Source organism: Syngnathus leptorhynchus, chromosome 8, assembly GCF_054491065.1.
Source record: "Syngnathus leptorhynchus isolate UIUO chromosome 8, UIUO_Slep, whole genome shotgun sequence".
Lineage (NCBI taxonomy): Eukaryota > Metazoa > Chordata > Actinopteri > Syngnathiformes > Syngnathidae > Syngnathus > Syngnathus leptorhynchus.
In genome coordinates, this window is record NC_141202.1 from 3,385,242 (window position 1) to 3,408,239 (window position 22,998).

Sequence of the window (22,998 nt, forward strand, 5' to 3'; positions counted from 1 at the left end):
CGTGACGTCACGACACCCCTACCTGTTTCGTGACTGTACGGAAATGCGACCTTTGGGCGGATTTGTTTGACAACTTCCCGTTTCCGTTTGGTTTACACACCCACGGGACTCAATCCGGCATCAAGTATGCTAATTCTCGAAGTGAACAAGCGAAGCAAACTTTATTCTTAAACTTTTGGGTTTATTCCCCGGCCACCATGGGAGATACGGACACTACCGGGGCCTCCGCTCGCAGGCGAAGGGGTACGTTCGCGGCGGGGAAAGGAGCGAGTCTGCAGCCGACGCATAAGTGTATGTCAGCCACCCAGCTTTTGGTGGTCGCTGACGGCAAAAAGGCAAACAGCAATCCAAGCAAAGTTGACCGCTTGTGGCCCACAACAAAGGGTGACCAAAAGAAAAGAAAACATGATATAAATGACAGTTTAAGGTAAGTTTTTTTTAGCCGGGAAAAAAAACTTTCTAAGTATGTTACGTTGTTTACGATCTTGCGCGCCCATGACGTCACTAGGCTGGAAGTTTATGTACATGTTCGCTACAGTCCGGGAGACATAAATGTTTGAGAAGATATACGTGTTTAAAAGCTAAGCGTGTAAACCAAATTGTTATCCAAAATCTGCACTGTGCATATTGATGAGTTCCAATCAATTTCTACTATCAACATTGTCTCAGCGATGTGGCATTCAAGAACTTGAGTAAACTACAACTATCGCCTCCTTGCTGTTTGAACAGTCAGAGTTTGCCAGAAGTTGTAGCAACATTTTGCAATCAAAGTGTCATAGTTCTAATGAAACCACACCCAAATGACGTGTCATTCATCCAACTATCATTTTTATTCTTACCTCATCAAGCTGTCACAAGACACAAGAGTCCCTGCTGACATCATCCAGTGGTTTCAGTAACTACAGGGGGATTCTAAACTGGTGTGTGATTATGCTGGTAAGATCATGCTGCACGTCGTGGAGACATTTTTGGACATGTGACTTTAATATTGCTTGTCCTTAGGTTGCAGGTGATTTTACGATGAAAGTCACACCTATGGATAATTTAGTGCAGACATGTCCCTGTTCCTGTTTGGTCGCTGTCCTGCCTGTTTTCTATGTCTCCCTGCTGCAAGCTTCTTCAGAGCTTGCCCATGGGCTCATTGTTTGCATCAGGTATGTTGCAGCAGAGAGACGTGGAAAACAAGCAACGGCTGTTCGGGACCGAATTCGGACTTCAGTGAGGAAAATTATTAAAAAACATAATAAATTTCCACTATTGTATTCCTTTACTAACCATGTTTCGATGAATGAGTTTGGTTTGTATTTTAAATTCAAAAGTATTACACCCTGAGTGATTAAAAGAAAAAGGAAATAAACACTCGCATTGTCCTTTTCATTGTCAGAATTGATCTTTTGCCAACTTGAACACTATAAATATACATCTTGGCAAGGTGTTGTCTTTTCAATCGATAGTCCCCTTAATGTGCTGTGAGTAAATTTGACAGTGTGCTCAAATCCACCTCAGTCAAAATAAAATGCACTTTATGTACTCTCAACTCAGATTATTTCCAGGTATAGCAAAATGTGATATTAACTCATTTGACCAAATTCCGTTTTCTCTGATGGAATAAGGGACTGAATGTGTGAGAATAGAAGCAAGGATGAGGCTGTAGCAAAGCCTGCCTGCTGCTAATCCAGCCTTTGAACACAAATCGTTGTGTTCATCACAAGAGGTTTTCCCCTTCTTTCCTACTGAACTTCTGTCCCATCCCCAGGCATGGAATGGAGTCTTTGTGTGGGGTAATGAGATATCACCATCCATTCACAAATACAGAGAGTGAGCCAGAGAAAGATATATAAGAAAAAAAAAATGATGAGAAAAAAGTATGATGAAGTAGAAGAAAAAGTAGAGGTGAGGAAGAATGGTGAAGAAAACGGAGGATTTGTCTCGTAAATGGAAAAAAATGTGACCTAGAGCAAGTAAAAAGTGACATTTTGCCAAAGAAACACATGTAACTATCTTGTAACTCTTTTTTTGTTGTTGTTGCAGGTACTTAGTAATGCTCGACTCTTCTTAGAAAACCTGTTGAGGTGAGCAAGATTTACTTTTAAATTCCGTCGGTATTACTTACAACTTTTACTGTTTAATATTTTCATTCCATTACATCTTTCTATTTTATTGGGTCATTGAAAGAAATGTTAAATGAAATTCAATAGTGTTTTTTTTTTTTTAAACTGCTATGCTAAATGGTTGGAGCGTTTCACTTTAATCCGACTTCTAATGTTATTTCTTTTTATTTATTATTTATTTATTATTATTGTTATTATGTATAAATTCTTTATTTTTTTATTCTTTTTTTCACAGGTATGGGATTCTGGTTGACCCTATTCAAGTAATTTCCTTATTCTTGAAGGACCCCTATAGCTGGCCAGCAATGTGCCTGATAATTGGTAAGCACTATAAATGTACAGCTTGGGTAACCCTGGAAGGAAAAAAATCATTGTAAAATACTTAAAAGGATGTCCTTAAAAAATATGAATCCTAATTCAGTCTATTTATTATCATGGGCTATTACACATAGGGAAATTTTGCTTTGCGTAATTATCGAATTAGCTGTTAACGCAACCCCCAACCATAAGAAAGAGTCACAGAGGCACGTTTTTTTGTTTTTTTTTTGTAATAGGTGAAAGTCCGCAGTGGTGCAGCTCAATTTGTCTCCTGCAGTTTTGCCCACTTGGCCTACATACTGATATACCGCATAGGTATTGTGCTGGGGAAAAAAAAAAAAAAAGCAACATACGCTGCTTTTGGACTATCCTGACTCAACTTTATTTTCTAGTCGTCATCACTCCCATTCGCCAAGTGTAGCAAGAAAAAAAACCAAATACTATAACACATCTTTATATACTTTTAAAGTGTTTTTGAGGATTTCAACCTCATGGTTTCCATCCAAGCCTGATGTATCGTTTCTTATTATAAATGTCAGCCTTTAATAAACCTTCTGCAGTCAAGCAAAACAAAAGAAATTAATTCCTTGTAATATTTGTGGATGTAGCATGGCAGGCAACCCGTACGCACGGTCTGTTAGTGCTAGCTCAGTTCTTTTGGCAGGATTGCTGTTAAATTGAGTGTGATCGTGTCTGTGAAACCAAAGCCAAGAGGCTTTGTGTGCTTGATTTAAGCGAGGGACATCCAGTTGGAAAAATTCTGGAGAAAAAATTAGTTTGGCCACCAAACTGGTTGCTGAAATCTATATGTTGTTTTCAACAGTGTCCAATGTGTTTATCATGGTGGCTCTTTATACAGAGAGACAGTTGTCAAAGGTAAGTGGCAACCAAAAAAATATCCTGCATATATTTTCATTATTTTTTCTCAAATATCATTGTTATTGTCGAAGAATGCAATATTTGACATCGCTAGCATATTTCTTACAACCAACTCCGCTGACCCTGTGTCTGTTTCTGTCCCTGCTCCTGCTTAGGGTTCATTCAGTGAGCGTGTCGGCTTTCTTATCCATACTGTTAATTTGTCTGTTATGCTGACATTCCCTGCCGCAGTGGTCCTCCTGGTGCCCTCCACAACCCCAGGTAAAAAAAAAAAAAAAAAAGTCTTTTACATGCAATTGAAAATGATGTCATTGCAGTAAAGATTAAGAGAGCATTCCTACAGTATCTTTGTCCTTCAAAGACGCAGTCGTCCCATTTGATTGTGCACTAAAAGACGTCTCCTATAAACCTGTCATAATTGGAGTCGGTTAGTGCTAATGGAGCAGTTGGTCATATCTGGATCGAATCCAGCTGGCGAAGGAAGAGAAGGCGAGTGTTGTCAAAGTGTGTATGGTTTGCAAGACGGGGTCATCACGGGTTCACAGTCTTCCTGGGAGCGACCTACCGCAAAACACCATAGAATATTCTTCAGGCTGCTTTTGAAGTCGTTTTACCCTTCACCATAATCAGTAAATAAAATCCCCATCAAGGTCACTGTTGTCACTTAACCCCCAAAAAGTTTCACATCATTAACATAATACAGTACGGTGAGTGCAGATTCTTGGCATGGCTTCTGTCCTTTTTAGTCATCGGTCTAGTTCAGCCATGTATAATTTTATGAGACATATTATGAGGCTGATAATGGGTTTCTTGCAAATGCATGGTAATTGACTCCATCTATTGCATGTATTAGGCTGAGATGTTGACTTGGCATTGAGATGAGTTTGATGTCCAAACATCATAAAAGGGGGAAAAAAAAAAGTGTCACTTCTGCTTTTTTATAATTTGTGTCCCCACCACCTCTCTCTCCCCTCCCCCTCTGGTCCTGTCCTCTCCTCTTACTGGGAGGTGAATGAGGAAAGGAGTCAGCCCATCTGTCCGTTCTCCTCCCTAGCTCGGCTGTTCACACCGGAAGGGCAGTACGAGAGGGCAGGTGTGTGCGTGTATACAAGACCACCAAGTGTGTATACACACAAACCGGACTCCACAGTGGCCAATAAAAACAACAAAACTGCAGGGTTTTTTTTTTTTTTGCAATCCCATCCACCTCAACATTTCATCGGTTCCTTTTTAACTTACGATTGGGTCGTTGACAGATATCGAGCTAATTAAGTGCAGAATTATTATTATTTTTTTTAAATAGGGACGTATCAGAGAAAATATTTGTGAGCTTAATGGCAGTTTTATGACTTGGATAGAAAGTCACTCTGATCACCGGTATCTGTCTGGAGGCTACATTAGCCAGAGAGACAGATGGCATATGAATAGGATGGGCTGTGATTTGACGCCAGGTGCTCCGACCTGCACCTTACCCTGCTGGCACAACACTCTCAATTTGTGCGTGCAATTGTATTTGTGCGTTAAAGTATATCAGTATCACAACTTGCTTGTCTCGGTGCCATTCACGTGCCATCCCTGTCTTCCTCTCTTTCAGTCGGAGGTGCATTTGCACTCGGTTCGTACACGATTCTCTTCCTAAAGCTTTACTCTTATAAGGACGTCAACATGTGGTGTCGGGAGCTGAGCTTCATTAAGGCTAAGAAACTGGCAAGGTCACTGTCATGTAAGTTAAACACACAAACGGCTGGTTCTATTCCCTGCTTGTGTTCTTACAGTGACATCTATAGACAAGCGTATGTTACTGCAGCCTGTGGAATTTCAGAGATTGGGTTCTTTTGTGTCCACAGGTCCATCATCAAAGTACTTCAATGGAGATGACCAAAAAGTGTGTTACCCTGGCAACCTTACAATCAGAGGTACGTACTTTTTTTTTAATTTATATATATATTTACTTATTTTTGTTTGTTTATTTATTTTATTTGTGTGTTCATTGCTGGGTTTTTTTCCCCTCTTCCTGTAAAATACTATTCCGAACGTCACATTGTGTTTGCTTAGACCTGTACTACTTTGCTTTCGCGCCGACTCTATGCTACGAGCTCAACTTTCCTCGCTCGCCTAAGATCCGCATGAGTTTCCTCGTAAGGAGACTTTTTGAGATGGTAAGAAGAGTTTTTTCATCCATCAGCAAATATTATTCATTACTCAACTTTTTTTTTTTTGTAAAGTATGATCTTCAGCGTGTTGTCCCCTAACAACATTTTAACTTGATATGTTTATCTTTAGCTCTTCCTCATCCAGATGTTAGTGGGTCTCACTCAACAGGTACACTTCAGTGTCTCTCATCATGGTGCAGATCTGAGAATATCCTCCCACTATTTTTATCATCTCTCTTCTAGTGGATGATTCCCATTATTCAAAGCTCCATGAAGCCACTGGAGGTGAGCGTCGAGCACGTCAGGCAGGTTTAAAATAGTTTTGAGTGTGTAATCGTTTTCTCCTCTTTCCACTCTTGTATTGTAGGACATGGATCTATCTCGGATGACTGAGAGACTCTTAAGACTGGCTGTGAGTAAAAAAAAAAAAATGCTTTTCTGATAACAGATGGCAAGCTATTCATTTTGATGGTATTTCATTCTTCTCATGTCTCTCTATAGGTTCCCAACCACTTGCTTTGGTTGATGTTTTTCTACTGGTTCTTCCACTCGTCTTTGAACTTCACAGCAGAGCTTCTGCGCTTCGGAGACCGGCAGTTCTACAAAGACTGGTGGTAAATATTTGTTTCTTGGAGTCTTTTTATTTGTTGGAGGTTTTCATCGGACTGGTTACTATTATTCGTGGCTGTGAATGAGGTGAGTGGCGGTTGATCATTTTGAAAAGCCTAGCGGGTGTGAGAGGGTATTTAAAGTGTCTGATAGAGTTTTCCATCAGTATTAATGAAAGTGTCATACCCAGTGATCCATTATTTAGACTCTGTAAAGCCTCTGTGTCGATTTTTTCCTGACTCATCTTTCAGGAACTCGGAGTCGGTGACATATTTTTGGCAGAACTGGAACATCCCCGTTCACAAGTGGTGTCTCCGGTGAGTTATTCACACACTTAAAGTTGGAGACAGAGCAGTGAAATTTCTCGACGTAAACTCCGGGGGGGAGCGTTTGGTTTGATGCGAGCACACTGTACATGACACTGTGACGTGTTTGGATAGTGACTCCAAAGAGAAGTCCAAAACATGAAGTAAGAAGATCAAACTCAGCAAATTTAAGATATGAGCATTCTAGTCCAATTAAAAATGACACATTGTGGATTTAAACCGACCACATAGCTTCATGCTAGCAAATAATGCAAAATCAATGTCATTGTTTTATAATCCTTTAAGCAATGAATATTTGAACACACACGGTGGAGCAACACATGCAGACAGATAAAATACTAATATTTACAGACATGTATAAAACAAAACAAAAATTACCCATATGTCTGTACCATGATAATTAAAATAAACAAAATGAGTTGGTCTGTGGGTTTTTTTTGTTTTGTTTTTTTCATTCAACACGTCAAATATTCTTCTTCCAGGCACTTTTACAAGCCGCTGCTAAGGAGAGGTTTTAGTAAGATAGTCAGCCAGTCCGCAGTCTTCTTCTTGTCGGCGTTCTTTCACGAGGTACAGCTGAGCCCTTGAAACGAACCCTCTGCTCATCCAGACTTTTAGAAATAGATATCATGCCATCTGTTGTTGTTTTTTGTTTTATTCTTCCAATCTCTGTGTTAGTATCTGGTGAGTGTCCCTCTGAGGATGTTCCGACTGTGGTCCTTTACGGGCATGATGGCTCAGGTAAGTTGATTTGGAAAAGTATTTATATATATTTTGTGATGTTTAAAAATCATCTTAAAATAATCATTTATTATTAGAAATATGCAATCCTAATGAACATGGTTTTTTCCTGTTCTTCATTAGCTTCCATTAGCCTGGTTCGTCGGCCATTACCTGCGTGGTAACTATGGCAACGCCGCAGTGTGGATGTCACTCATAATTGGTCAACCAACCGCTGTCCTGATGTATGTTCATGACTACTACGTTTTGCATTACAGACAAGAAACTGATTAATATTTTATATTTATATGTTGCTTTATATGCCAGGGAAATGACTTTTAGTTTATTGTCCTTTAAAAATAGGAATTATTATTAAATGAAAATATTTTCAGGTAATTTTTTTTTGCCAGTATCTTTATGCAACTTGGTACAAATAGGATTTTTTTTTTTTTTTTTACTACTGCAAACCTCAAAATATCCTGCACAAAAACACTATATTTTGCAAGAAAAACAGTTTTTGATTCCGTCGATATACTTCTTTTTTTGAAAAAACCTACTTCGCCTTTCCTTGAAGTGACTTCATAGTGTTGTTGTCATCCAGCTTTATCAAAATGTTACTGTGAAATAAGCGCAGGAAAAAAAAAAAACATTCTGTTGAGATTTTTGTTATTTTTTAATCATGTTTATACAAAAGTCATCTTGCTGTGCTGTCAAGCGTTTAAAGAAATAAATGTGAATTTGACTTGAGCAACAGTCTCAGGTTGTTTCTTCTATTTACCATTTGCTCCGACTTCATAAATGCACAACACGTTACGTTGTAAACCAACCACAGTTTCAAAAAAAAAAAAAAAATCAATACCAACCTCAAAAAGTTCAACCGACTTTGTACGTGTTCTCATCACCATGACAGGAAGACAAGCCTGCTTTCCTTCACGGTGACATTGAAATAAATAGAACACCTTCAGCAATCACCATGTCTCTTGATTTTTTTTTTTTCAATGTAAGATTAAATAATATCTGCAAAAAGAACAAACATCTTAACATTCCATCAAAAAAAAAAAAAGTCATCATGCTACAAAATGAGACAAGTGAAGGACAGACAAATCCATATATCGTCCTCTCATCCATGACAAATGTAACACGTCATGCATCATGAGAACGGATGGAGCGACATAAAAGGTGCCGAAACTTTGCCGTCTGTCGTCCATCATCTGCTTCATCCTGACGTGAACAGTCTTTCACTTCTCCTTGCTTGACTCACACCCTGGAACGTCATTAGTGACCCTCACAGTCCCACACAAAAAACACATCATACTCTCATCAACCTGTCATTTCTGTGTTCATACATACAAACACAATCATAGCCTTCATTTACTCGCTCGGACTTTTTTTTTTTTTTTGGGTCGTCCTTCGCCTCTTTTCTGTCTGCCGTGTCCTGTGTCTTTTCTCCGTGTCGTTTCTCAGTAACAGGTTGATCCATGGCCCCTTGTCCAGACATCCGTTTTTCCGGATGTTTCCGAGGAACGTTGCCAAGCTGTGAGTGATGATGATCCTCTCAACAGGAAACCAGCAGACAAAAACCTGTCTTCCGTTTGTCAGATGGGCTGTAGCAGAGACCTTGGGGTGAGGCTTAAAAAGACTCTAGATATTTTACAAATCAATACATGTTAGCCGTTTAAAGGCAAATATGCTAATGCTAATTATTATTTGGCTTTTAAGTTTGCATAAATTGCCTTCATGTCTGATTTATCCTTAATTAATTTTGTCTTTGCCATTCATTCTAAAATGTCCTCCATAAGTGGGGTGGCCACGGCCACCGCTGGCCACCAGCTAGCTCCGCCTCTGAAGCCCAGATTTGAACCCCCAACCTCAGAACTATGCGACCAGTGCATGTGTGTGTGTCTGTGTATTTCTGTGTGTGCATACGATTCACATGGGCACGCATGTCTGATCAAAATGTAAACAGATACTCGGACTTCCTGTCTGAGGGCCAAACGGAGGGGATAGTGGCCAGTTTGTGAAAGGGAGGGAGGGCGGGATGTTGGAATACATTTCAAGAGGGGGATGAGAATTGAATAGGTGGAGAAAGACAGAAGAGAGAAGGAGCAATAGAAAAGCAATTGAGGCCTTTTGGTGAATTGAGGAACCATGCATGGAGCAAAGAAGCTACAGGGACACCAAATGATAATGATGATAATGACACTTTGTGTGAAATTTTGTAGGGCAAGGTGAACCAGGACAATGAATGCAAAGCCCTGCGTGGAAAACATCACTGCATCAAGGATTTGAAGCCTCCTTAGGGACTGCGTGAATCTCCTGTTGGGCTATTTTGGTTTTCTCTCAAGGTAAGTTGAAAGAAATACTCGCAATTACTGATTTTTATATGACAGCACAATAATCACTTTGGGATCCAATTTATTTGAGTGTTTATAAAAATATATACTGTTGAGCATCACTCCCTTTTGCTATAGTCCTCACCAACACACACATGCACAAGCTTATAGAGACTCCCACGCTGCTAGAATTTATTTGTGATGCGCCTCTGAATCCCTCCGGATTCCTCGCCGAGACTTTTTGCAGTCGTTGCATCAGCACTATATTTGATGTATTATATATACAGCAACATGCTGACAGTATGCATTGATGTATTGGTTAGAAATATGCACTAAATAAATTGAGAGAGTCCATTAGGACGACCACACAAGCATGTTTTGAAAAAAAAAAAAAAAAAGAGAGAGAGAGAATATATGGACTCGGAGAGTGTGTCTAATGGTTAAACTGTGGTGGGATCACAAAAAAAAAAAAAGGAAATTAGCTAATTTTTCACTGGCTGTGGAAAAACATTGTAGATCTTTACAAATAGTGGAGCTGAGACATCTGCTTAGGATAGCTGCAAAAAATAATGTCTTGTAGCTGGCCACTTTTTTTTCCGTGCTGTGCAATAGGTAAAGGTCGCCATGATGTATTACTTATGGTTGTTATTGCTCTCTGAACATTGTTGCTCCTTTTTACAATGAAGGAGTACACAGCCCGGTAGAGATGAAAAAATTCAATTTAGACAAGAAGTAAATGTCATTGTTGCATCATTTCTTTTTTTTTTTCTTCCCACCTTTGTTTTGTCTCATAGACAAGGCACATTATTCACGTCTCACTTTATACAGTGCAGCATGTGAGTGTCTCATCAAGTCAGGATAAAATTCATCAGCTGGCACATTAGGTTGCTTAGAAAGAAAAAGGTGTGTAATCCTTTTAGTTTTGTGGAGCAGGGAATATATCTACATAGATCTAGATTGGATAGATAGATGGATGATAGATGGATAAGAAATTGTACTTTTTTTAAAAAAAAATCCACTAACAGCAGGCAATTATTGAAATACGCAGGCAGTATAAACAAAAATTGAGACATTGAATAGTTAAATAGATGAGCTCATATCAAAAAGGTTTCTTTTGATGAGAATGAATAATTTGTATATGTATTCCCTTTGCGCTGTGGCAATAAATAACATTATAAATAGATAGCATAAATAAACTGAAGATGGCTTTCCATTTTTTCGGTTGTTGTTGTAGCCATGCCAACATAAACAGCCATACGGAGGTTGAGGACTGACATTGTGCCAGACATAGTTTCAATTTATGTTCATATTTAATTAGGCATTAAGTGTTTACATTAATTAGGTTTTTTTAGGTGCCCTTGCATTTATTTTATTTATTATTTCTTTATTTTTTCTTTATTTTCTATTTCTTATATTTATTCATTTATTTATTTTCAAATTTAGTTTTTCTGATTTCATTAGTTCTTGTTAACTATAACATGTAGCGCAACTATTATATCGCTCATATTCACAATAAATATATTCTGCACAGATTCATTCATTAAGCAGGTTTCAAAATTGGACCCCTAGATAAATGTAAGAAAACCTTTTTCACATTGTCTGCATGTAATCTTGAACCCATGGAGTGTTTCATTTACACTCTGCTGTCATCATCAGCAGCATCATCCATGTCCATCATGATCACCATGTGTGCAAACAGCAGCACATCCCGGACTGTTAGCAACACTTCCCTTGTCGGCCACGCGGACGTGTCCAGTGTCAGCAACGCAAGTGGCATGGAAGCCTATCTTCAAAAAATAGCTCATTTGGACGAAGGTCTTTACAAGGACTTCTACGGACTATGGATCGCGCTTATGGTCATAAACGTCCTTATTTTCCTGGTATGTAAATATGATTTTTGAATCCGCATATTTGCTGATTGTCTTATTGACGAGAACGTCTCCAATTTCAGGTGGGCATGGTGCTCAACACGTTGGCTCTCTATGTGTTCTGTTTCCGCACTAAGCAAAAAAGCACTTCGGTGATCTTCACCATCAATCTGGCCGTGACTGACCTGTTGGTCAACCTCTCCCTTCCGACACGTATCCTGCTTTACTATAGCGGAGGGGCTTGCCTCACATGTTCCTACTTGCACGTCTTCAGCTACTTTGTCAACATGTACTGCAGCATCCTTTTCCTCACCTGCATATGTGTGGACCGATACCTCGCCATAGTGCAGGTGAGTCGTAGTCACTTCTTAGTTGGTTTGAATTAAGAATCAGATTGATTCTAGTTATCTGATGAATAAAAGTAGTCATTTTCATATCCTCGCAGGTTGAAGCATCCCGTCGGTGGCGCAACTGCGGCGTGGCTAAATGCGTTTGTGTCTGCGTGTGGCTTTTCGCCATCGTGGTCACTTATTCCTTCCTGTCCACGGCCTTCCAACATACAGGCTGCTTCTTCTCCAAGCTCCTCTTCCTCACCCTCACCGAGTTCTTTCTACCCCTCGTCGTCATCGTTGTGTTCACCCTGCGGATCGTATGGGCGCTCGCCGATCAACACCTGATGCAGCAGAGCAGGTACAACGCAAATTCTGCCTCCATTTGGTGGAAACGGCATGATGAGTCATGTCGTGCAGGAAGAGACGAAGGAGGGCCATCCAGCTGCTGACCACGGTGTTGATCATCTTCACCGTCTGCTTCACGCCATTCCACGTACGACAGGTGGAGCTGGCACGCTCTTATCGATATCAAAAGTGGAACAGATATTGAATTGTGCCTCTGTCACGTAGGTGGTGGTGCATTTCTACCCCGATATGCCTCACCAAGCCATCGTCTACCATTTGACCGTCACACTCAGCAGTCTGAATAGTTGCATGGATCCCGTGGTCTACTGCTTTGTGACAAACAACTTCCAGGTATATGGATTTGAAAACTTTTTCGATTATTATCAATGTGAGATGGAAAGTTCAAAAATGAAAGATGGAAATAATGTGGTTGCATAATTTTGCACACCCCAGGACAGGTTTTTCCCCCCCAAAAATTAAAGCAGCCTTTATTGAGTCATTTAGTTATAACAGAGTTTTATTTTTCCGCGCAGGCGACTATGAGGAATATTTTCCGTCGCGCCGAGGCCGAGCAAAGCAGCGGTGATATCATCAGCATGCAGCACAGCTCCAAGGCCTCAGGAGGGGAGGCCGCCACCGCCGTCCCTAATAATGTGATCATGATGAGCACGATTCCCCCTTCATCACAGAAAGGCACTGAGGGGATTCACAAATTGTAAATCACATGAGGAATTTACAACATCAACTGTGGAACAGCTAGCATATTGGACATCATTGAACAGAATTGATAAAACGAATACAATTCATCATTGAGATGATAAGGACTCGCTTCTGGGTTGACATTTTACAAAACGGAGGACTTTAATGGTCACAAATCAAATGTTGCCATTAACAAAGGAGCTCGATAGGAATGAGAAAGAAGGATGAAATACAGCAATTTTAAAATGAGACAGACTACACCTGTCACTGTTTGGATAAATCATTTTATGGCTTGGATTACCTCAGAAGAGTTCAAGACAGCGCCAAGGAACGATGATGCCTTTTGAACAGCAGAGGGCAGCATTGCTGGGAGAAACATTCTGTAGAGCTTTTAATATATTGTTCAGTGCAACACTTTTAACAAACTACTTGTCATAAACGCCACATAAAAGGTCCATCCAGCATTAAACAGCACTTTGATGTGGACTTTTTTTTCGATTTCATTGACGTTTTATTGTTTTGGACAGGGATGAGGAATTTCAAACAAAATTCGCAAAATACCCAAATCTGACGCACAGGGCTTCTTTGAGAAAGCAGAGATTAATGAAGCAAACATTGAACGTAACCCAAGTGAATACGTTACTATAATTTGACGTCAGAAATAATGATGGACTACAAATCGTAAGATATTGCAATATTAACATGAACATGATCGCAGGAAAATTAATACAGTGTCAATATGTAATGTTGATAAAATTGATGATTCATTTTTAAAAAAAAAACTAACTATATTTGCTCAAATCAATTTAGCATAAGAAATAATTTTGTGATAAATATGGGTGTGTTTTAAATTTCGGATCATTGGTCTGACACCACCTATTTTTAAAACAATTTCAATTATGGGCTATTTAATAGACTGTACGGGATTCTATTTTTATATTCCACTATTGTTTTTTTTAATTAAATGGATTTTCAGTGGACTGATTAGTAATCATTTATATACATTTGATTCGTTGATTTTTATTATGTCGTCACCTTCCGGCAATAAAACGTATGATGACCCAACTCACTCGTTTTTCTGGCCACGCCTCTCTTTGTTACTGTGGAAACCGGTGAGATTGAAGGGGGGCCGTACTGTAGTTGCAAGTGAAGCGTTAAAACCTACTTGCTTTAGCTGCCAAAGGTTAGCCAAGCCCGCTAGCCCAAACTAAGCGCTTCGCTGTCCGCGGTATCGAAGACAATTCGCGACAAAGAACCGGCGTGTTTATGGAATAACATCCCTCAGGTATGTTTCTGCATCGTTATTCATTTCTAAAAGTGAGATTACTTGAGTTACCGTTTAACGACAGGTTAGCGTTTCTCGCCAACAAGTCAAATCGTTCAGTGCAGCTGGACTTGACGTATCAATGCTTTCATGCTTTTTTTCTGATTGTTGTCAGTGTTAAATGCACACCAAAGAGTAAAAGGGGAGCATGTCAACAGGTAGAGACAGCCTACTAAAAACATGCCCCGACTGGCTCAACAATTTCCACTAATACCATTCATTCCAAGGTGGGGAAACATGAATTTAGAAGGTGCTATTTACGTAGATATTGCGCTTTTCACGTTCACGTATGATGCAACTGCATCCGTTTGGATGCTGACAAAGCCAAGTTGATTTATGATGACAGCTCATCATTTTAGTCGCCTATGGCGTTTTGCCAAAGAGTTCATCGTCAAAGTCTGGTGAGTCAGACGTGGTGTCATCATTTTTGGCATAAAGTCAAATTCCTGTGAAGTTTTCTCAAGGCATTTGCATCAAATGTTGCTCAGAATATGAATTAGCAGAAAAAGTCATGATGTTAGAGCAACGATTTTAAAATCCACACCACATAAAGTGAGGGTTAATCTTAGTTCCAAATCTATTCAAATTATTATGATGTCACAAAACATAGTGTGTTGTTAAACTAGAATTTTCCATATCCTTCTTGACACTACTGATGACAAATGTGGCTTCATCAGAAAATCTTTGCATCAACAAATTACTTGTCATCATCCCAATGTTCAAAGCTCCTCAGGGGGCATACTTGCGTGGTTATCTTGGGATAAACTATATTACAATGCCGCCGTTGCATGAATTCAGTTCTTCTGTTTATTCACTGCATCATTGAGCAGTCACACATGAGAGTAGTGGTGATCAAAACATGATATACTGTAACGTGGAGGCTCCAGATCAGCTCGGGTTCTTTACGAATGCTACTTTATTTTCTCACTTTATTTGCCTGAAGGTTGATTGTTAGTCCAGATAAATTTGATTTGCAATCTTGCCTTAAACAGATCACGTGTCAGTGCACTTAGTTAAAAAAAAAAATGTCTGCATGTGGAGGATGAGTTCAAATCAATACAGGTAGTCTATGCAATCCTGTTTTTGCCCTGTTTCTCTGCAGGTCGCCGTATTTATCGAGGAACCCGCATGCATTTTGACCCCGAGCAGCCTTTGCTTCTGCCTGGACACGCTCTGCTGACAAATCTTGCACAATCCAAAAGCTTCCACTACCCCATGCTGCCGCTGTTACTGCAGTTAGTGTAACTCCAAACCTTTACCCAGGACAACCCAGATTTTTTTAGCATACTGAGGAACATTGCCGCTTCCCTGCTGAGCTACGGGATCTTTTTCAAACCTTCAGAAAACGGGATGGACAGGATGGGATTTTCATCATCAGACATTTGTAGGTAAGTGGTGGAGTATTACAAGTAAGCAAAATATCTATAAAAATATATATATAAAATATAAATTTAATATATATAATATAAAATTAATACATCTAATATTTTATTTTACATATATATATATTTTTATTATTATTTTATTTATTTTATTTATTTATTTCAGCTAATGACTCGGCTTGTAATCACTTCTAGAACTACAACTGCAATTTAATTCACCAAAGAAGCACATAGCAAAGCAGCAATGGGAGAACTGTCACCCTCCGAGCTCGACAAGAAGAGGAGGCCGATGGAAGACGGCAACGAAAGTGAGCCGGAGGAAGCATCGGGGCGAGGCATGCAGCAGATCCCCCTCCACCGCTGGGTCATGCACGGAGCCGTGATGTTTGGTCGAGAATTCTGCTACGCTATGGAAACTGCCTTGGTCACACCTGTTTTGCTTCAGATAGGTAAGAAGACATTTCAGTAATGATAAAGATCATTTAAAGTTCCGCACTTGCTAAGCTACTTGAATTAGTGGGCTGGCACTATATATTGCCAACAACAATAAACTAGTTTAATGATTTAAGTTTTGAGAGTCAAATATTAACATGATCAGGTTGATGGTTGATGGATGATGTGTGGGATATCCACTCATGGAAAACAAACACTTAACTGACCTAATAATTGACGGAATCATAATGAGATGTTCCTAATATTTTGGTGATCTGGTGCAGTTTTTGCCAGAGAGTCCAAAATATGAATTTATGTCAAATCAAAACAGAACACCATTTGCAGGGCCTGCCAGCGAATAGCGAAAATCTGCATATGAATTATATGAGTTTCCTGTTTTTGAAACGTGTCAAAAAAACACTTTCTGCATTTAGCATTCACAAACGAAGGCACTCGTTAACAAGTCGGTGATAAAATAAAAAAATAAAAAGAACAAGTTAGCGCGAGCGTCTCCTTATGTTTGCTGTTACAAAATCAGAACTCTCATTGTAAGGTTGTTAAGTCAACACTCTTGCGTTATGTAATCTAACGGCCCTTACTGTATTTACTTTAGCTTGAAAGCAGCATGTGAAATCCTCTGTTTGCACCGCTCACTTAGTAAAATCATAAAACGGCAAGGCCTCGCTTTTCCATTTCACCAAGCATCAACCTTTTTATTGCACTAGCTGCTTTTAGCAATGGCCATCTTCAAATTTCCTGCGACAGGAACGGGCAAACTGTTTTGGGAAGCGGGTCGGTATTTGGGACGCGTTGCAGAATAGTGTCACGTAACCCCGCGTTCCCGGCCGCCAATAGCTCTCAGCAATGTCAATGGCAAATGGAACAAAGGCACGTTTTCCTGGTATGTCAAGAATGTCCAGCGCAGCACATTTCAGCTTCACCGTCTTTCTCCGCGTTTGCAATATTGAGAGAAAGATTAGGTTTACGAGCCTATTCAGGGCGTTCTGGAGGTATTTGCATTTTCTAAGCGTCCCGCTTTGCAGTGCTGTTTCCCAATCTGTTGAAAATGCAGATGCGGTCGGTTTTGTTTTGTTGTGTTTTTCTTGGGCCCGTCCTACGAGTTGTGTTATTTGCCTTCAAGCCTGTTTGGCTATACAATTTCCCAGTGCTAAAAATGCATTTGCAAACAGACAAACAGGTCAGAAATATTTTTTTCTCTTTCACAATTTAGCCTAGTCGAAGTCACAATGGCTCCGTTTGAGCGCAATAGCACCTCTGCTGGTTGCAGTCAAGTACTGCGCTCCATTTTTTTTTTTAATCGCCTTCTGATATAATTCAGCGGTTTAAAACGATGCAACGGCAAGAAATTTGCTTTACGATAGGTTTTCCGACAATATGTATTTTAGCGAGATGAACTTTGAACTTTTCTTTAAGCAATAAAATGTTTTAATTAACTCTCAGAAAAGCGGAACATATATTTTGTCACATTCCCGCTTTTCCATCTAAAGTCTAAATCACCTATTTGAAAAAAAAAAAAATTACAATCAAATTTTCCTAAACTGCTGAATGTATACTAACTACTTTCCTGCCCCCCCCCCCTCCTTGCATGCTTTGCAACTGTAGCCGCAATTGTGTTGACTTAAGAGGGTATTGAAAACCTCAGCAGAGGAAGGCGGCGTGGGTAACATGTTCTTCCCGTGAGAACCGGCCAGCTGACTGGCTCGGAATCCAATGGAGACGAAAACAAAGCTCTACTTCTCTACAAGGGATGGAAAAATCTCAGCCGTTGTTTTCAAGGCAGACCGACATGAATGTGTGTACTTCAAACTAACCAAATGTGTGCAGGTCACAAGTTCACCTAGAAGTCTTATTGCGGTTGCTAAATTGTGTGCTTTAATAATAATAGTCATCGGTTAGCGCCAGCTAACTCGAAACTAAGAAACGCGACCGACGTCTTAACGCGTCCCCAGCTGAAATGCAAGTCGATGCATGACAGAAATATGAATGCTGTCATTTAAGAGCATTCGTTCCAAAACGGCAGCACAAAGCTGCCTCATAAAGAACCGATTCATGACAGTGAATCATTTTACAAACGATCACAACTCTCGACTGTGCTGGAGACTAAAGTTAGAAGGTTCTTTTGTCAAAGTGAACCGTTGAGTGTCCTGTGACCCCCTCCTTGAGTCGAAAATGTCTTTTGAATGAATCGATTCTATTGTGTGTGTGAATACAACATGTGTGCGTTTGTGTGTCTGTCCTAGGTTTGCCCGAGCAATATTACAGTCTAACTTGGTTCCTCAGTCCCGTCCTCGGTCTCATCCTCACACCTGTGATGGGCTCGGCCAGCGACCGATGTACGCTGAGATGGGGCCGGAGGAGGCCATTCATACTGGCGTTGTGTGTCGGCGTGCTGCTCGGCATGGCGTTGTTCCTAAACGGATCGTTAATCGGTGAGGTCAAGAGGTTATTGCTAAAAAGAATGAGAGTTCACCAAACGATATCACCTTTCAGGCCTTTCCATCGGCGATAGCCCAAGTAGCCAGCCCATGGGGATCGTCCTCACCATTCTGGGAGTGGTGGTGCTGGACTTTTGCGCCGATGCGTGCGACGGACCCATCAGAGCTTACCTACTCGATGTTGCCGACACGGAGGAGCAAGATATGGCGCTAAATATCCACGCCTTCTCAGCAGGTAACCATTCCCACGTCTTCCCGTATGTGGGAACATCTTTCCGAAGGACCCGTATCTCAGCTTGGATTATTTCAATAATCGATTAATCGGTCGATTAGTTTGTCGATTAATTCATCAGATATTTTTAAAGAGCATATTTATTCAAAAACAAGACACATACAGAAAATACAGAAATAATTATAATAATAATAATGATGATGATAATAAAAATAATAAAAATAAATAATCATACAAATTGGATCACATTGACTGTTGAGAAGCTGAAATTTCAATCATTTAGACAATTTAAAATTTTAAAAGTATCCAAACTATTTTTTGATGATTGTACTAATTTGTGTGTCACTACAGGTCTTGGCGGTGCTTTGGGCTACATGCTAGGCGGTCTCGACTGGACCGGCACGGCTCTGGGCCAAGCCTTCAAGTCCCAGCAACAAGTACTTTTCCTTTTCGCTGCCATCATCTTCATCGTCTCCGTCATCCTGCACATGTTCAGCATCCCGGAGCAGCAGTTTGTGCCAACTCAGTATCTTAACAACGCGCCGAGAAGAGATTCCACCAGTCAGTCGTCTTTCCGACTTGTTAGTCACACGCCTCTGCTTCTTCAAGCTATCGTAGAAGAGGACCCGCCTTGCCGAGAGAACCAGAAATCAGAACACGAGGCCAAGGAAATGGACTTTCTGGTCATGGAGCGAATGCGGAGTAAAAGCGACTCAGTCTTAGCCATGCCAGACACCAAAATCAAGCTGGATCCTGACCTTGACCTCCAACTTTTCTTACCAGAGGTACAGCAGGCTTTACCTGAAATCCAGGTAGGGCTGGAAGACTGCTTCGAGCCTTCAAACCAGAATATTGGGTCATTGAGTCCTGGGGAACCGCCCAAATTTACAGATGGAGTTGTGGAATCTGGAGATTCTGCCTTATCTGAAGTCAATGGCCTTTTGAATGGTCCTCCTGAAGTTAGTCCTGCCTCTGAGGGCTCACATATGAAACCAAAGGTAAAGTACAGCTTTCATATTAGAGGATTTTTGGCTTTCTTTTTTTTCCCTAAAGAGCTGTGAGACTTTCATGTTTTTTGTGAAGCAGACCAAACAAGCTAACGGGGTTTCTGCCATCAACGCTGGCTCGTCCCCTACCGAGAACTGCAACGCCAACAAAAACCACACCTCCAACAAAGCCGGTACTCGACTCCTCAGCGCCACCGCTTCTCCACGGCCGCACAAACATACCTTCTACCGACAAGTAAAACACATTCCTGAATGTCTCCTGTGAAGTATTGTGAGTGCCAAACCCCAAAAAAAAAGCCTGTGGTTCCAAATTAGTTGTCCCTGTTTCTTCAGCCTTCCTTCACATTCTCCTATTACGGACGAGTGAGATGCCAGCGTCACCGACTGCGACGGGCAACCACTTCAAGCCCCGCGCCCATCGCTACGTCCCGCAGCCTGAATGATCTGAGTGATTTGCAGCTGCACGCCTACAGGCGGGAGTTTCAGTTGTCCGAATGCAGTTTGTCTTCAAAAGGCTCCAGCAGCGATGACGGACCCAGCAGGGGCACCACCGTACGACTGCTCTGGTTGTCAATGCTGAAGGTGAAGGACCATTGCGGTATTTTTTCAAATACGAATCGCAAAGATCAAATAAGATTTCTCGTTAGTTTTCTTCTGATTTTTATACTGTGCAGATGCCAAAGCCGCTGTGGAGGTTGTGTGTCTGTCACCTGGTCACATGGTTTTCCTACATAGCTCAAGCCATCTTCTACACAGATTTCATGGGACAAGTCATCTTCAATGGTGACCCCAAGGTACACACGCGCACAATTTCATTTAAAATTTTATATTTTTATTTTTTTATTTTATTTGAAAATTTTAAAATAAAAATGTATTTAAATTTTTTTAATAAAATGTTATTTAATTTTTTTTAGATACTTTGAGATGAGATTGGCTTGTTTAAAAAAAAAAAAAAAAACAAGCTCAGGGCTCTCACTCATTACTGCTTCATAATGCGTTTGGGAATGTGGCACTCAAATCATCAGTCTATTTGAAATACCAATTCATCTCTTTATGATGTTGTTTTTCCAGGCACCGGCCAATACCACAGAGTTTCAGAATTATAACAGCGGGGTCCAGATGGGGTGTTGGGGGCTGGTGGTCAATGCGGCAACTGCAGCTCTCTGCTCAGGTACAAATACACAAGACTCAATTGCTACAAAATGGAGTAATGCTCCAATAATAACCCTTCTCCTCCCCCGTGTGTTCTATTTTCAAACCAGCCGTCCTTCAGAAGTACCTGGATAACTTTGACCTGAGCATCAAGGTCATCTACATGATGGGCACTCTGTGTTTTGCAGCAGGTAAAGAATGCCTGACAAAAAACGACAGCAGCTACGTATGTCGCGTTTACAATTTTGCCTTTCTACTCTTTTAGGAACCGCGGTGATGGCTCTCTTTCCTAATGTCTACGTCGCCATGGTGATGATCAGCAGCATGGGCATCATCTCCATGAGCATGTCCTACTGTCCTTATGCCTTACTAGGGCAGTATCATGAAATTAAAGAGGTACAGATTTGTCAAAATGGAATCTCTTGGCATTAACAGTGTATGAAAAAACATATTTGTATTGAAGTTCGATTCTCATCTTCCTTTGCTTTTCTCAGTTCATCCATCACAGTCCGGCCAACACAAGAAGAGGTTTCGGCATTGATTGCGCAATCTTATCATGCCAAGTGAGTCAGTGTCCCGACTTCATCTTTGATGGAAAATGGATGGATGTCTCATTTTTTTTTTGTATCTTTCCAGGTTTACATCAGCCAGATTCTGGTGGCATCTGCGCTGGGAGCAGTCGTCGAAGCCGTCGGCAGCGTGCGAGTCGTTCCCATGGTGGCCTCCGCCAGCTCCTTCCTCGGCTTCCTGGCCGCCAGTTTCCTCGTCATTTACCCCGACGAGGAACCCGAGGGCTCGGACGAAGATTCCAGAAACCGGGAATTGGCCCGTTTATCGGTTGAGCTCGACCACAATGGAGAAGACGGTGATGAGAAGCTGACCGACAGAGAAGGCCTTAGGAATACTACAATCGCCTGAGCCCAAACAAAACACAAGAGGAAGAAATGAGGCAGACGTATTTGGGGGAGGAAAAAAAAAAAAAATCACCACAGCGTTATGGTGGGGGTCGGATTTGCACAGATAGGTCTCTTTTGTGTTCTGCACGTCCCATTGCTACCTCAAAGTGGACTAGACTGACTGAATGCGTGTGACAAGAAGCATTTCTAGCACTTTGTGTCTCATTCCTAAATTGATAATGCTGCAGTAATACCTTCCAACTACTTCAATAATGATGGCGATGCTGTTTAATTGTCACCTCTCCTGCAATTCAGCTCAGGAGGAAAATACATTTGTGTTCCTGTCTTGTTTTCCAAATAGCTAACATTTAGATTTCACTCAGCGGCAGGTTTGACTCTTGATCTTAATTCACTGCGATCACATTGATTTACATTTACATAACCAGTTTCTGTTTTTTTGTGATGGGAGTGCCAGGCTCTCTTATGCTGTGACCCCAAGTGGCATTTTGAAATGATACTTTATGCCAGTTTTACGCAACCACAAATACTTTTTTTTTTTTTTAAACGATGCTCATTATTGTTCATTTCCCAGCTCACATCTTCAAGTACTGACTTGGAAGTCAACTAGGCTGAGTGACTTTTAGTTCATAAGGGCCTTTTTCTTTTTTTTAACCTCCCATTGTGATTTTTTTAATGATATTTTTGGATTAATATAAGCTAACCTTGGGCAGCGCAAATATGCAATTTTGTTTCAGGAGTTGTCATTCAACTATGCAGGCTGATAAGTTACTGTTAAGTGCCTCTTAGTGCAGAAAGGTCAACGTAGGCAAAGCAGTGAGTATTCAAGTCATGATTTGGGTTATGCAACGTTTAAACTCGGCAAGCCTCAGGACATGACGCCGATTAATATTTAAAAAAAGAAAATTCCTTGCTGTGAACTACCAAAGGACTTTTGTTTATCTTACTGATACAGATGGTACGTTGAAGCCTGAGGCAGGCTGTTTTTATTTTTTTTTCTGTGAGTGAAAGTAGTTTGGATTTTATGTACATGTCAAGAACTTTTAAGATTTGTACTTGGATTCCGTTCCCGTTTTGAGTTGAAAGGTAATCACCACCATTTAGGGTGGTTTTGTTTTTTTGCTGCTGTACAGATTTTTATATCAAAGATTTAAACTGTTTTCAAAACAAATACTTTGAAGAAAATAAGGCTAAATCCATCAACAATTGTCATTTGTCATTCTTTACAGCACCTCCCATCTGCACACATTATGAGCACTTTGTTTGGAAGGCATAACTGCAGGCTTAGAAAAGCCCGACCCCTGGTGGTCAATTAGGGAACAGCGTGAAATTTTACAACATCGTTTACTCACCTAATTTATGTCCAAATGCGGCACGAAATTTTTTCGTCAGGTAAATGACTTGAT

At 40.6% G+C, this 22,998-nt stretch overlaps 3 protein-coding genes across 6 annotated transcripts; all 3 read left to right on the top strand.

The window, feature by feature from the left end:
• Positions 1-34: 34 nt before the first annotated feature.
• On the top strand, positions 35-8,087 carry LOC147051943 (diacylglycerol O-acyltransferase 1-like). The gene is made up of 17 exons (XM_085918334.1): positions 35-427; positions 849-936; positions 2,032-2,072; positions 2,347-2,432; positions 3,253-3,305; positions 3,464-3,569; positions 4,903-5,031; positions 5,156-5,224; positions 5,364-5,467; positions 5,592-5,630; positions 5,705-5,746; positions 5,829-5,873; positions 5,963-6,075; positions 6,322-6,387; positions 6,879-6,966; positions 7,075-7,137; positions 7,261-8,087. Exons 1-17 carry the CDS (start codon positions 198-200, stop codon positions 7,408-7,410), a joined length of 1,512 nt encoding a protein of 503 aa, XP_085774460.1. The 5' UTR covers positions 35-197; the 3' UTR covers positions 7,411-8,087.
• A 3,038-nt stretch (positions 8,088-11,125) lies between these two features.
• Positions 11,126-15,262, top strand: gpr20 (G protein-coupled receptor 20). Its single transcript, XM_085918263.1, has 7 exons — positions 11,126-11,329; positions 11,401-11,667; positions 11,763-12,007; positions 12,067-12,151; positions 12,220-12,345; positions 12,528-12,687; positions 15,120-15,262. Exons 1-7 carry the CDS (start codon positions 11,126-11,128, stop codon positions 15,260-15,262), a joined length of 1,230 nt encoding a protein of 409 aa, XP_085774389.1.
• On the top strand, positions 13,786-22,786 carry LOC147051945 (polyamine-transporter SLC45A4-like). Of its 4 annotated transcripts, none has more exons than XM_085918330.1 (14): positions 13,786-13,978; positions 15,120-15,405; positions 15,595-15,848; positions 18,093-18,281; positions 18,343-18,522; positions 18,871-19,517; positions 19,603-19,761; positions 19,842-20,108; positions 20,201-20,320; positions 20,598-20,697; positions 20,789-20,869; positions 20,944-21,074; positions 21,173-21,241; positions 21,315-22,786. In XM_085918330.1, exons 3-14 carry the CDS (start codon positions 15,644-15,646, stop codon positions 21,594-21,596), a joined length of 2,430 nt encoding a protein of 809 aa, XP_085774456.1. In that variant the 5' UTR covers positions 13,786-13,978; positions 15,120-15,405; positions 15,595-15,643; the 3' UTR covers positions 21,597-22,786. The 4 variants fall into 4 exon arrangements, with proteins under 4 accessions (XP_085774456.1, XP_085774458.1, XP_085774457.1 ...); XM_085918332.1 differs by having other exon boundaries at positions 19,860-20,108; XM_085918331.1 differs by having other exon boundaries at positions 19,606-19,761.
• The last annotated feature ends 212 nt before the right edge of the window (positions 22,787-22,998 follow it).

Bases quoted from the DNA above. Each gene is read 5' to 3' on its own strand.
- LOC147051943 (XM_085918334.1), top strand. From the start codon at position 198: ATGGGAGATACGGACACTACCGGGGCCTCCGCTCGCAGGCGAAGGGGT. The intron at 3,570-4,902 runs GTAAAAAAAAAA...CCTCTCTTTCAG, and splicing joins GGTGCCCTCCACAACCCCAG to TCGGAGGTGCATTTGCACTC. The intron at 5,032-5,155 runs GTAAGTTAAACA...TTGTGTCCACAG, and splicing joins ACTGGCAAGGTCACTGTCAT to GTCCATCATCAAAGTACTTC.
- gpr20 (XM_085918263.1), top strand. From the start codon at position 11,126: ATGATCACCATGTGTGCAAACAGCAGCACATCCCGGACTGTTAGCAAC. The intron at 11,330-11,400 runs GTATGTAAATAT...CTCCAATTTCAG, and splicing joins TAAACGTCCTTATTTTCCTG to GTGGGCATGGTGCTCAACAC. The intron at 12,152-12,219 runs GTGGAGCTGGCA...TCTGTCACGTAG, and splicing joins CGCCATTCCACGTACGACAG to GTGGTGGTGCATTTCTACCC.
- LOC147051945 (XM_085918330.1), top strand. From the start codon at position 15,644: ATGGGAGAACTGTCACCCTCCGAGCTCGACAAGAAGAGGAGGCCGATG. The intron at 18,523-18,870 runs GTAACCATTCCC...GTGTCACTACAG, and splicing joins TATCCACGCCTTCTCAGCAG to GTCTTGGCGGTGCTTTGGGC. The intron at 20,870-20,943 runs GTAAAGAATGCC...CTACTCTTTTAG, and splicing joins CACTCTGTGTTTTGCAGCAG to GAACCGCGGTGATGGCTCTC.